The following is a 13,129-nucleotide window of genomic DNA, read 5'->3' as shown; positions in this document are numbered from 1 at the left end:
TAAGACTTGCGCTCCTTTGATATATCAAGGCCTTTGTATGATGCTCAGGATGATGTTTTAGGATTGAAAAAAACCCGCCTATGACTCTTTTTTTAAAAACTAGGTTGGTCGTGACTATGCTTTTATATGTTTGCAAGTATATCAACAAAAAAGAAGAAGAGGAAAAAAGCCATCTCTCGACTGAGTTAGTGCAGTATTACCCTGGGGCATTTTTCAGACTTTGGGGTTGGATATCACAAATGCACCTTAATGGTGTATTATTGATTTGAATGTATTGCCTGTTCCCCTAATTTACATGTTTCAGAAGCCCACAGTGCACTGCATGTAGGGAGGCCAATAAGTGCTGCTGTTCAGGAGAAAATTGAGTTTCAACAGGGGCTGAGATGCGACTGCAAAATTACAAGTACAAACACTCGTCTGATGAAGATCTCATTTTGTTTTTAATACTCTCAAGTCAGGATTTATTGCAAAGAGCATGTCACCCATCTGCTTTGTTTTACTATTATTTGAATGCTATTGATTGAAAAAAAGAAAAAGAAGCACGCACATACACACACACCCACACAAATACACACACTTAGATCCTTTTTATTAAATCCACAAGCCTGAATCATGTCATGATTGATTTCAAAACAGCTGCAAGGCAACGTTTTGGAAAGAAAATCAAGGACATCAAAGCTTTGGCTTTGAGGAGACTTATTGGTAAGATTATGACCATGAATGTGATCATAGCATTTTAATTTTATGGTGTCAATTAATTAAATTTGAACTGATTGCTGTTTGTGCACTGATTTCTGATTGAGTTTGCATATACCCATTACATGGAAAGTAAATTGTCGGAACAGTATATTTAAAAAAAAACAACAAAAAACAAACAAACAAACAACCCCCCCTCCCACTGCAGATGCAGTACATGTACTGATTGATTGATTGCATCTGTTCCACCTGTATTCAACTGAGAAAACTCACCTTACCAATACAATGTTGATGAATGTCTGAAACATGGAGCTTGACCCATGATTGCAGCATAATTAGATGATTAATGTGGATGTGGTGATGCAGTGGTTAGTGGAAAAGGTTGTGGGTTCAGGGTTTCTGGTTGGCTGGGGCCTCTCTTTGTGGAGTAAGCATGTTCTCCCAGGGTATACCCTCTGGGTAAAGGACGTGCATGCTAGGTTGGGCTGTAAGTGTGAATGTGAGCATGAATTTTCTCTATATACAGTGGGGCAAAAAAGTATTTAGTCAGCCACCGACTGTGCAAGTTCCCCCACTTAAAATGATGACAGAGGTCAGTAATTTGCACCAGAGGTACACTTCAACTGTGAGAGACAGAATGTGAAAAAAAAAAATCCATGAATTCACATGGTAGGATTTGTAAAGAATTTATTCGTAAATCAGGGTGGAAAATAAGTATTTGGTCACCTCAAACAAGGAAAATCTCTGGCTCTCACAGACCTGTAACGTCTTCTGTAAGACGCTTTTCTGTCCCCCACTTGTTACCTGTATGAATGGCACCTGTTTGAACCCATCATCTGTATAAAAGACACCTGTCCACAGCCTCAAACAGTCAGACTCTAAACTCCGCTATGGCCAAGACCAAAGAGCTTTCGAAGGACACCAGGAAAAGTATTGTAGACCTGCACCAGACTGGGAAGAGTGAATCTACAATAGGCAAGCAGCTTGGTGTGAAAAAATCAACTGTGGGAGCAATCATCAGAAAATGGAAGACATACAAGACCACTGATAATCTCCCTCGATCTGGGGCTCCACGCAAGATCTCATCGCGTGGGGTCAAAATGATCATGAGAACGGTGAGCAAAGATCCCAGAACCACACGGGGGGACCTGGTGAATGACCTGCAGAGAGCTGGGACCAAAGTAACAAAGGTCACCATCAGTAACACACTACAACGGCAGGGAATCAAATCCCGCAGTGCCAGACGTGTTCCGCTGCTGAAGCCAGTGCCTGTCCAGGCCCGTCTGAAGTTTGCCAGAGAGCACATGGATGATACAGCAGAGGATTGGGAGAATGTCATGTGGTCAGATGAAACCAAAGTAGAACTTTTTGGTATAAACTCAACTCGTCATGTTTGGAGGAAGAAGAATACTGAGTTGCATCCCAAGAACACCATACCTACTGTGAAGCATGGGGGTGGAAACATCATGCTATGGGGCTGTTTTTCTGCCAAGGGGACAGGACGTCTGATCCGTGTTAAGGACAGAATGAATGGGGCCATGTATCGTGAGATTTTGATCCAAAACCTCCTTCCATCAGTGAGAACTTTGAAGATGAAACGAGGCTGGGTCTTCCAACATGACAATGATCCAAAACACACCGCCCGGGCAACAAAGGAGTGGCTCCGTAAGAAGCATTTGAAAGTCCTGGAGTGGCCTAGCCAGTCTCCAGACCTCAACCCCATAGAAAATCTGTGGCGGGAGTTGAAAGTCCGTGTTGCTCGGCGACAGCCCCAAAACATCACTGCTCTCGAGAAGATCTGCATGGAGGAATGGGCCAAAATACCAGCTACTGTGTGTGCAAACCTGGTAAAGACCTATAGTAAACGTTTGACCTCTGTTATTGCCAACAAAGGTTATGTTACAAAGTATTGAGTTGTATTTTTGTTATGGACCAAATACTTATTTTCCACCCTGATTTACGAATAAATTCTTTACAAATCCTACCATGTGGATTCATGGATTTTTTTTTCACATTCTGTCTCTCACAGTTGAAGTGTACCTCTGGTGCAAATTACTGACCTCTGTCATCATTTTAGGTGGGGGAACTTGCACAATCGGTGGCTGACTAAATACTTTTTTGCCCCACTGTATCTCTGTGTTAGCCCTTTGATAGGCTGGCAACCTATCCTCTGCCCCACGTCCTATCCAAGACCCTGAACTGGATAAGCTGTTAAGAGGATGGATGGCTTGACGTTTATACATTCACACTAATGTGAGCCACAGTTAGCATCATCCTTATTTAGTATACTGTGTGATGTTCTTTTGGTTTAAGAAGATTGACCTCTTCACATAAGGGTCAGTGTGCTGGATCTATTGCAGAAGGGTTTTTTTTTTTTGGAGATTGCATGAGAAAACCAAAGAGGCAAGGGAACTGTTGCGTGATGTGCCAGAACAAGAAAGGGGAGGAAAAAAATGTAATCGTAAACTTCTGTTCAGGTTAACTGCACCTGATCAGTGAGAATACAGTAGGGTCTGGAGTAACTGTCAACCACGATGGTGTTTTGCTGTTCACGTGGAGGTAGTGCAGCCTGGAGGATCATGCGAGGATGCCCAGGAGGCTGTGGGGGCTTTGAAAAGGTAGGCATTTTGGAGAGGAAGCAGATGGCCCACATTAAAAGCAAAGGGCCCTTGTGACTGTCCTCAATGGCCCTGCAGAGAACTGGGTAATTAAATGAGAAATTTAATCAGATTCCTCAAATTAAATGTCCAGCTGGATAGTTCTGCAAGAACACCACTGACTACACATTTACCTAAGGGAGTATCACCAGTGGATGCATAATTCTCCAATCAGTACACACTTGCACAAGAGGATATTCCAGGTGATGATTGCTGCTAAAGTATTCCATTCACAGTTCTGCCAGCAGGAGGCAAGGGGGCCCTCACTGCGCGGCCACAGAGGGGTCATTTTAATAATAGGACCTGAGAGGAAGCAACGAAACTGCGAGAGGACAGCATTGGTGGGGTGCAATCAGTGGAATTAGCCGGTTGGCTATTATGTTTTCCGCCTCCGCGCTTCAGATAGATATCTAACAACATTTCTGTTTGATGCAACATGTTTTGATGAAACACGTTTGTTTGTTTTTTAATAAGAGGCAGTGGAGTGTCGCGTGGATGGTGGACATAAGCTCTCGATTTCTGAAGTCTTTCTTATCACAGCCACCCTAGACAGAAACCAGCTTCTGGGTCCGTTAGAAGTCATTTTGCATTCAGCAAATCCAAGAACCGCCTCCCCCCCGCGTCTTCTCCTCTCCCTTCTCAGCTCCCGCCCCGTGCAGACTCCCTCTCCCTCTCTCGCTCTCTTTTGCACACACGCAGCCTGTCCGGTAGGATGGGACCAGACCAGTAGCCACATATCCGTGCACGCCTGACCGCTAGTCTACTTCCTGGATGGAAGAATGGGACATTTCCAGCACCACTTTTCTGCTTCGGGCTTCGTCTCGCTGACGCCGCGGATAATCACTTAATAATGACCGCATGTAGTCAATATTATTCGATCACTTTTTTTTCTCTCCCCCCTTGCTTCTTCCTCCTGTAGTTAAATACCGCGATTGATCGCCGATTGACCTCGCTACACTTCGGGAATGTCGCTATCTGGAAGCCCGCAGCTGCACACACGGAGGAGTCCAACAACAGATTTTGAACTGTTTTTGCACAGCCATAGCGTGCGTAACGTTGTATTCCTCGAAGCTAAGAGCAGCCTGTGCTCAGACCGGAGGCGAAAAATTTTGTCTTTTTAAAAAAGGAAAAAAGGGGGGAGGAAGAAAAAGCAGTGACTGTGTCCTGACCGCCAACCATTACTTTGATGCTCTGCCTTCGTGGCCACTGTGCCAACTTCGTTTTAGCTTAGGTGGTGTGCGTGTGAGTGATTTCTGTCTCTCTCTCGCTTTCTCTGGTTGTTCTCTTTTTTTTAAAGAAGAAGAAAAAGACAAACTTTGTCACCCGTTGCCTTCTTGCTGCTCTCGATGAGTAGACTAACATGCGGAGAATACGGGAACCGAGTTACTGGTGGATTTTATCCTTAATGTTTTTAACCTTGCCCAAACACAAAGACTGTCAGCCTGGTAAGTACTCGCAAACACACGCGTTAGCTATCATTTTTATTCAGCCCAACTCCTCCGGTGCCTCGCGCTACAGTGTTAGTTTAGCTCCCCCTTTTCTTTTTTTACCCCCTCCCCTTATATTTTCAAGGGTAAACGGATAAAGGTTTTGCTTGTGGAGATGAAGGGTAACGTTTAGCTTAACGGTTTCAGGGCCGAGCCGAGTTCAACGTCCAGCCGCCGAGACGTTTAGCCTGCGTGATTTGTGTGCATGTTATTGATTAAGCAGCGAGACTATGGCGCAAAGTATCCCTGCGTTAACGCCACACTGAACACTCAAGCAGAGCCGGTTCTAGTCTCCGAGCTGCCGTTTGACCCTTCTCCCTCGTTAGCTGGCTAGTCGCACAGAGCGATTCGGGGTATATGAATGTATGGAAATGCACAATAACATTCCTGGAGGCACTCCTGTGGCTATACTTTATGCCCGGTGTTTCCACGTTGGTGTTTTTTTTCCCCCTTCTAACGTTGGGTTACGAAGATTGATTTATCCGGGTGCCCTGCAGTTTTATCGCGGGGTTAATAAGTTATTTTACAGACGCACAGTAGTTGTGCTTTTAGTTTATGTGGCGGTATATTATGTGCTTTTCCTCGCTGTCATGTGCGTAGGTAGAGGCGAGGATGAGGACGATAGTTAGCGCTGTTGGTTCGTGGATGGATGTGCAAGTATGAGAGGCGATTAATGCCACTGGAGTACGAATGCAGGTCTGGACTGTAGGCTGCTTGTCCTGTGCAAAAACAAAAGGAAAAGAGACAGGGATGACTAAATATTGACGTTTTTAAGCGTTTAAGGGGTTGTATCCGTTGCCACAGCTGTTTCAGCCACCCGTTCAGTATGTTTTATTAAATGTGGGAAAAATGACAAAATGTCATAGGTTGCTAAGTGTGGTACAACACTGGGTCTTGTGGTGAAGCCTGTGTCCCTTTTTTAAATGTTGTTTTCCCACTCGAAGTGCTCTTTGTGGTTGGGGGGGGGTTGGACTTCATTTAGATTCAGGAATCACAGAGGAGGCCGGAGTGAAGGCTAATGCTGGGTTTGAGGTCAAATGTCAAAGGGATTGTGATTAGGTTTTGATTTATATCCCCTTTAAGATGGATCAAAACAATCAGTGGAATGACACACTTTAAGATATTGAAGGTTTTTTTTCCTTTGTGCTTCATGGCCCCTCAGATTTATTGATAGGGTAAGGATGATATCTGTATTGTATACCAGGCCAAGAGTGACGTGGATTTTACAGTTAAAACAGCTGATGTAAGTTTTAAACACATGTCTTATGTTTTAATTTTTTATTACGCTCCATTAAATTGTGATGGGTAGGGGGTTAACTAAAATCAGATTTTTCAGTGGTCAAACTGCAACATGAAAATATGTTTCTTAACAACAGCTGTATCTCTGGGAGTGGTGCATTGCAATTGTTTGGCACCTGTAAGCCAACATATGCCAAGACAGCTGCTCATAAATGAACGGATTGGACTAGAAGTAGGTATTGGACAACGAATGCATCTGTAAGCTGACACCAACATTTCAGTTTCCTGGCAATTTGATTTATGAGCGTCACTTCTTCATCACTTCTGTTGTTAGTGCATTAACAAGTGGATAAATGTAAAGTGAACGAAATTCACCAGATAGTGGCAGCTAGCGGGGCAAACGAATCGGCTAATTGGCATGTTAATAAGGTTAACACAATAGTATTGAATGACTAACCACATAAATGAACACCATTCCCCTTTTTTCCCCTTTCAAATGTTTTTTTTTCTTCAGTTACTCAGCTTTCATCATGAGGATAATTGGATAATTTTTCTACTGTATGATATTGTGAGCATTGTTACCCTTTTATTCCCATACTTAAAGGTATTTAAAGACACAGTACTAGGTGTCATATATCCGAAATGTAGTTTTTAGTGCTAGTGGAGTTATATGATTCTCATTGCCCAATTTGATACCATGGACAAAAAAAAGAGACAAACAAAATGAATATCCCTTGTCATTAAATATTAACTCCTTTATTTTAAAATCATTTCAAATCAATAAGATGGTGGTCAAAGACTGTTTATTTTAAAAATATTTACATTATATTTTATTTGATGGGATACAGACTGAAATTTAAGGATCGTTGCTGGGTAGCCTAGTAGCATCACAATGAGTTACAACAATAGTTACATTAGCTTAAGCATTTCTTTAATGTTAGCCATTGCAAACAGTTCAGTCTTATGAAATGTGGCAGATTTCACAACGGCAATGCCATCAGCCTCGAACATTTCAGGATCGCTACACAAACATGGATACTGCCTTTCTTATCAGCAAAGTAGCTAGAGGTAGAGCACACTAGTTGCCATCTTTCACAGGTGGTTTTTGGTGTGCTTGTTGGGCTGGGGGTGTCTCCTTCTTCTTCTTCAGTATGAAACAATGGGTTAGAACAGTTGTAGGTGGATTCTGCCCCCATCAGTTCCAGAAGAATTGCAGCCTTGGTACCTACGTTACGTAAAAAAAACAACCCCAAAACAAAACCAATGAGTAGCGTTGCCTTTTCAGAATTATTGAAAGATGTTGTAAGTATCGGTTCTGGTGACATCCCTGTTCTGTCTTTACAGATGTGGTTCGTAAACAGCTATTCAGAGATTTAAAAACCCATAAACAGACACATTTTTTATAGATTCCACCATCATCTGTGCTGTAATACTTAAGCTGTTTACACATATGTCCTCCAGAAAATGTGGAAAAATCAGGGACAGGTGTGAACTTTTAAATTTATGTAACACTCAAAAGGACGTTCTCTACATCAGATTTATTCCCAGTAGTGGAAAATGCACAGTTTGATTTTTGTCAAGGATAGAGCATACTTGAGGCAGGACACATGACAACCAACGATTTATGGAAATTCTTTAAACTGGCAGGGTAAAAACCATTTAATGATTTGGACATTTGCATTCGGCTCCCTTGGCGATGTCAAAGGTCAAAGCTGCTGTGCGTGCATGGAAATGGCTTCGCTGTACAAGCATATTAGTGTCTGTAACTGTTTAATGGATCCGCTCCTGTGGCACCAATCACCCTCTATAGAAAAGTAGCAGTGATGTAACACTTGAGAATGGTTCCTCGCTGCCCCCCCCCCTCTCTCTCTTGCCCCAAGATCCTTCAGTTCCACACTTCCATATCCTCATGTGCTCAGTTAGCTGTTTTATTAAGTAGTAGGCTAAAAAGGCCCCAATTTTCAGTGTCTTGAATATGGAATGCCATCAGGATACATCATTTCTAAATAGTTAAAACGGTTTCTTGTGTTTTGGCAATAGCCATACACCGGTACCAGCTGCACTTTCTTCCTCTCTTCTCCCTCCAACAGGGAGTTGACACATACACCATAGTGTCCACACGGTCCCACCTCCTCTCCCTTACTCACCGGCCTCTACATCTTTATGTATATATCATTCATTGAAATTCAAAAGTCCTTTGCCATCGTCAGCCCCGTGGTTTTACAAATGGCTTTGAATATCAGTTCCTGTGTCGTGACAACACTGTTGTTTCAAAAGACGGCATTAAGACCGCACCGGCTTACTGAGAAACCACCTGAAGTTGGGGGAGGATAAGTCCTCCAGTTTCTCTCATCTGTGTTCTTCTGCTATTCTTAGGCTGGTTTACAAAGACGTTACTGCCGAAGTTAACGTGAAAGTATGAATTTTAAAAGGTTAAGAGAAACTATTTGCTTAAAAAAAAAAGGATACAAGATTTAAACAAATGGCTGTCAGGGCCGATTTATTTTCATGATAACCTATGCGGGTTTTTTTCTTCTTTGGATACAAAGGCAGTTATGCATGTCTTTTCTCACTAATGCAAGCACCATGATTCCACCTCCACCCAAAATGTAATTCTCTTCAGTAAAACGGTGTATATAAAGACTTATAAGAAGATTATTTACTATTGTGTTTTTAAAAAAAGAAACTGTATGGTGTGTGGTTGGACTTGCACCTCTGCATCCATCATAGGAATTGCTCACTGGTAATTATAGAAATTCACTTAAATATGTGTGTAATACAGCCTTGCGATGCAGCTGTGGAATAATTGGTTACACAGGGGGGGAGAGGAGAAAGGACCTTTTAAAAGATTTAAAAAATAACCATGTGCGGCTTAATGGATGTTTTCAAAGGTATTGAATTGTAAAAATGACCCTTTTCAAATAACATCATTGTTGCCTGCTGCAAATAGAATAGTACCGAGCAAACAAATTATTAATCTAATTAATGAGGTCCTGATATACCGCTGGGCCAGCAGGATGCCAGCTGTCTGGACATCACTGAAGCTGGCAACAGCATCATTATCATCAAGGTCCTCAGTATTTTTAATTTTTTTTTTTCTGGCTAGCTGGTTCAATATGTACAGTACTGACACCGCGTCTCAAAACGGACTCTCGTGGTTTTTAAATAGCATCAGTAACATATGCTCATTCTCAATCTTTGATGGGCTCAGCGCAGTGTTATCTGTTGTCTCTCCACCAGCTGCCTGTGCCACCCACTAAATGCTCCGATGGGGAAACATTGCAACTGTAATCACTTTTCACTTGTGTGCAGTGTGCAGATAACTCGCTGTTTATCCCTTTGCTAGTGATGCTCATCCTTTGCTTATTGCTTTTAAATTTAATGACTAGCTTATCTGTCATTCTAATTAGAGTTTTGGGGGGGGGCCTTAAAACAAGAACGCAGTATTGTTGGTAAAAGTATTTGAACCGTGATTGTTTGAACTACGAGGGAGCCAACTTAGCAACCGGCAACCATTGTGGTGTGCAGAAAGCACCCCAGCGTGTAACCTCTAACTGATCATCTGTGAAAAATGTTCCTCATTTACCTGTGAAATGAGCTACCTTTTTATTATTCCACAGTTTCATGTAGAATTTGTACTTGCTATTAAGAGTCAGTTTTGTTTATGCGGCAGCACAGTTGGAGTAATAGGACAATTATGTTAAATGCAGGACATTTAAAGGACATTTACATTTTTTTTTAAAAGAAGCTGTTACTTTAAAGGGATGTGAGGACAAATGAGACTGACTTTCACAAACATTTGAGGAATCGTGTCAGTTTTAAGATGAACATTTCTTATGCATGAATATATTATATATACTTTTCAGTTTTAGTGCTAATATTGCACACACAGATCTTGTGCCTGTTCTCTGTTCTATTTCGGTTCTGTTCTGTTTTCTATTTTAGAAGCGTTTGGTCATGTACTGAAAATACCAGACATACGTTTTCTGTGCGCCTGGAATAGTCATTGTGAAATGAAATTGAAAGGCACTCCATCATATTCTCATATGTGAAAATAATTCCAAGAAATGCTGAAAATCCAATCAGGGCGCAAGATGAACTTTCCCCGTCCTAGCACTGGTGCTGCCAACTTTCAGTGAGTCGCCCCTGCGCGTGATTTCATTTGGTGCAGTGTGGTTAGTCAGCCTTATGTGCTGTCCTAATTGGTCTAATTTTTCACTGATGTAAAGACTGACAGTGACTCAGGACTTGATATTTGCGAAGCACTTTAATCTCTGGGCTAGGTTTCAGTGCCACGAGCACTGGTGGGCAAAATTGGTCATTTTCTATTATATAAATTGTTACATTTAGATGCATATAAAACGAAGCGTGTACTTTAGTAACCATTGAGAGGGATTGGGTGGAGCTCGGTGTTTTGAGCCATTTAAAAGTGAGATTTTATGTAAAGGTGCAGTTGTAGCCTGAGGTTTTTGGTTCCATGTTTTGGCAGCTGGTCCCGTGAGCCTGCATAGTAGTGCATTTGAATCCCTCCCTTTGAAACTGAAACTCCTCAGATTTATAAGAGAAGAAAGTGAAGACAAGAGCAAAATGGCAGTGTGGAGTCCATGGTGTGTTTCAGCTCAGTGTGAGAGGATGTACTTCTTGCTTCCCGTTTCACCTCACGAGAGTGTGTCAGCTCATTGTTAAAAATTTAGAGTTGCCTGCAATGGACAGGCAGTATGTATAAACACATGGCATTCCACTTGCACACTGCTTCGCAACTACTTTGCTACCACTTGTGATTATTTTCTTCTTCAGTGGCTCAGGGGTGTCTTGCTGCCAGCCCCTGCACCCGGTCAGTTTTATAAACCCCCAAATTTTATAAGTCAGGCCTCCCTTTCGATTTCTACATCCTCCTCTCTCTCTCTCTCGTTCTACTTCTTATTGTACACCTTTTTTTTTTCCTTTTAAACTTAAATGGCTATTGACCGCTTCATCTTTTGAACACAGTAACAGCTAAATGCACTGTTTCGTGTGTCATTGTGTCAGTGTGCTCACACTGGTTATGAAAGTGTAGGCAGGGAGAGGGCCGGTAGGGAGAGGCCAACTGAGCTAGTGAAGAATAACCACAGTGACAAGCGCTGTAGCTGTCAGTGCCAGAGAAGCACCAAACAGGCCTAAGATTATCCAGGGTTTTTCCTGCATAGGAAAACAGCAACAACAAAAACATACGAGCACCCACCAAAGAGGTTTTGTCCTTGTACCAAAAAAACAAACAAACAAACAAAAAAAAAAGCCCACACCAAGGACTGGCATGAAAACTATTTCAACCATGTTTTTTTTTTTTTTTTTTTTTGTAAGGTACTCCAGGCTCATTACCATAACTATATGCTGAGCAGTCATGCTGAAGTGTTTAATCACCACCTGGTGCTTGTGCATTTTAAGCTGGGGTGACCCTGTCCTGATGCACACATGTAACTAGGTTTATGTTAAATTGGCTCAATCCAAAAAAAAAACCATCCAACACTGGACACGCTAATCTTGACAAAGCTATTCAGAGGAAGCTAATGACTCAGTCCTATGAGTAAAACTAGGAGGACAGCATCCTTGTTGCATCTACAAAAAAAGTAAAAATAAAAATAATAAATGGTTGGATGGTGATTGTATTAAGTTAAAAATATTTCCTGTTCTCTGACCACTTGAAAATTGTGAGGACTATAATGGTTGTCCAGAGTTTGTTGATGTTGCACACTCACAACCACTTTTGATTGCAAGCTGGTCGACCAGGTCGCCTGAAAGGAGACGATATTTCTACAAACAGTTGCCATGTCACTTGGACTGACTGCAATCACTCTGAGATTGTAGAAGGTTTGCAAATACTGGCTGTCTAAACTATCAGTGCTCACAGATTACCAACATTTTTATGTTAAAGTGTGCTTTCTCCTGTGGAAAAGTACCAGCACTAACACACTGTGTGCATTCTGAAGCAGAAAAGCTTTGCTTCTTCTCAAAGAACGAGCAAGCAAAAGACATGTTTACATTTAGAGCTCCCCCCCTACACATTGTTTAATCAAACATATTGAATGTGTTTCCTTACTTATGGTTTATTAAGTAAACTGGTTTGTTTAATAAAAAGATAATGTGGGTTTCAAAGCCCGCATTATCTGCGTTCCTGGTAGCTGGGGTGTTTCTCTTCCCTGCCTTTTTTAGGGACGTTATTGTTGATTAACTACCAGCTGTCAATCTGTGGAATCTGCTCATTAAGTGATGACTTATTGACCTCGTTTCTGGGTCCAAGCTGCTTCTGAGTTGGAGGAGGCTTTTTAATGTTGGATTTTTTTTTTTAAAGTGTGCTGCAGTGCTTTGTCTCTTGTGTTTTGAGTAGACACGAGCCCTCTAAAACTACTCAGTTGTCATTCTCAGCCTCTACAGCTTTTTATTAGCACTCTTCATGCGCAGCATGTCTTTAAGCTAAATTTTTTTAAAAACACAGGGTGTACACCACAGCCTGTGTTCTCTCAGTGTCCCATGCGCACACGTTTTCCTTTTAATCTTTAGGAAAGAATCACTCTCGCTAGAGCTGGGCGATATATCGAGTTTTTGAAACATATCGATATATTTTATACGAGATATAAGATGTGACAATATCCTTTATATCGATATAGTCTATGTTACGTTATAATTATAGTTGTGGAGCCGCAAGTTTGCCTCTCTTTCGTCCACTTTTGTCTCTACGCAACGTTACTCCGCCTCGCCTTCACTGAAGACAACTCCCCCTCCTCCCCCATCGCTTCACGTGCAGGCAGCGACAAGACGGACACGGCAAATCTCCGTTAACGAGTTACTGCGCATCGCCCCATGCGTGGGGCTGGACGGCGTCAACGTGCTAACGAGCTAAACATGCTAACGAGCTAACCGCGCTAACGAGCTAACAGCGCTAACCCTAAAATCCTTTCATTCTCTCAAAAGTTGATAGCGCGCCTTATGTATGAATTCTGGTTGTGCTTGATGGCCGCGAACCGATTTTATGTGGTACACGGCGCTCAGCAATCTGTCAAAAATGTTTGAGTA

The 13,129-nt window shown here is 42.1% G+C and overlaps 1 protein-coding gene across 1 annotated transcript in view; it reads left to right on the top strand.

Moving 5' to 3' along the window:
* Positions 1-4,016: 4,016 nt before the first annotated feature.
* Positions 4,017-13,129, top strand: part of LOC113022260 (receptor-type tyrosine-protein phosphatase gamma-like) — a 112,139-nt gene continuing 103,026 nt past the window's right edge. Inside the window, exon 1 of the mRNA XM_026167464.2 lies at positions 4,017-4,798. Within this exon, the coding sequence (XP_026023249.2) occupies positions 4,714-4,798 (85 nt within the window). The 5' untranslated portion in view covers positions 4,017-4,713. The remainder of the gene's footprint in view (positions 4,799-13,129) is intronic.

Source organism: Astatotilapia calliptera, chromosome 5, assembly GCF_964374335.1.
Source record: "Astatotilapia calliptera chromosome 5, fAstCal68.1, whole genome shotgun sequence".
NCBI classification, from domain to species: domain Eukaryota; kingdom Metazoa; phylum Chordata; class Actinopteri; order Cichliformes; family Cichlidae; genus Astatotilapia; species Astatotilapia calliptera.
Note: the sequence above shows the minus strand (reverse complement) of the source record. Positions and strands in the feature narration are given on the sequence as shown.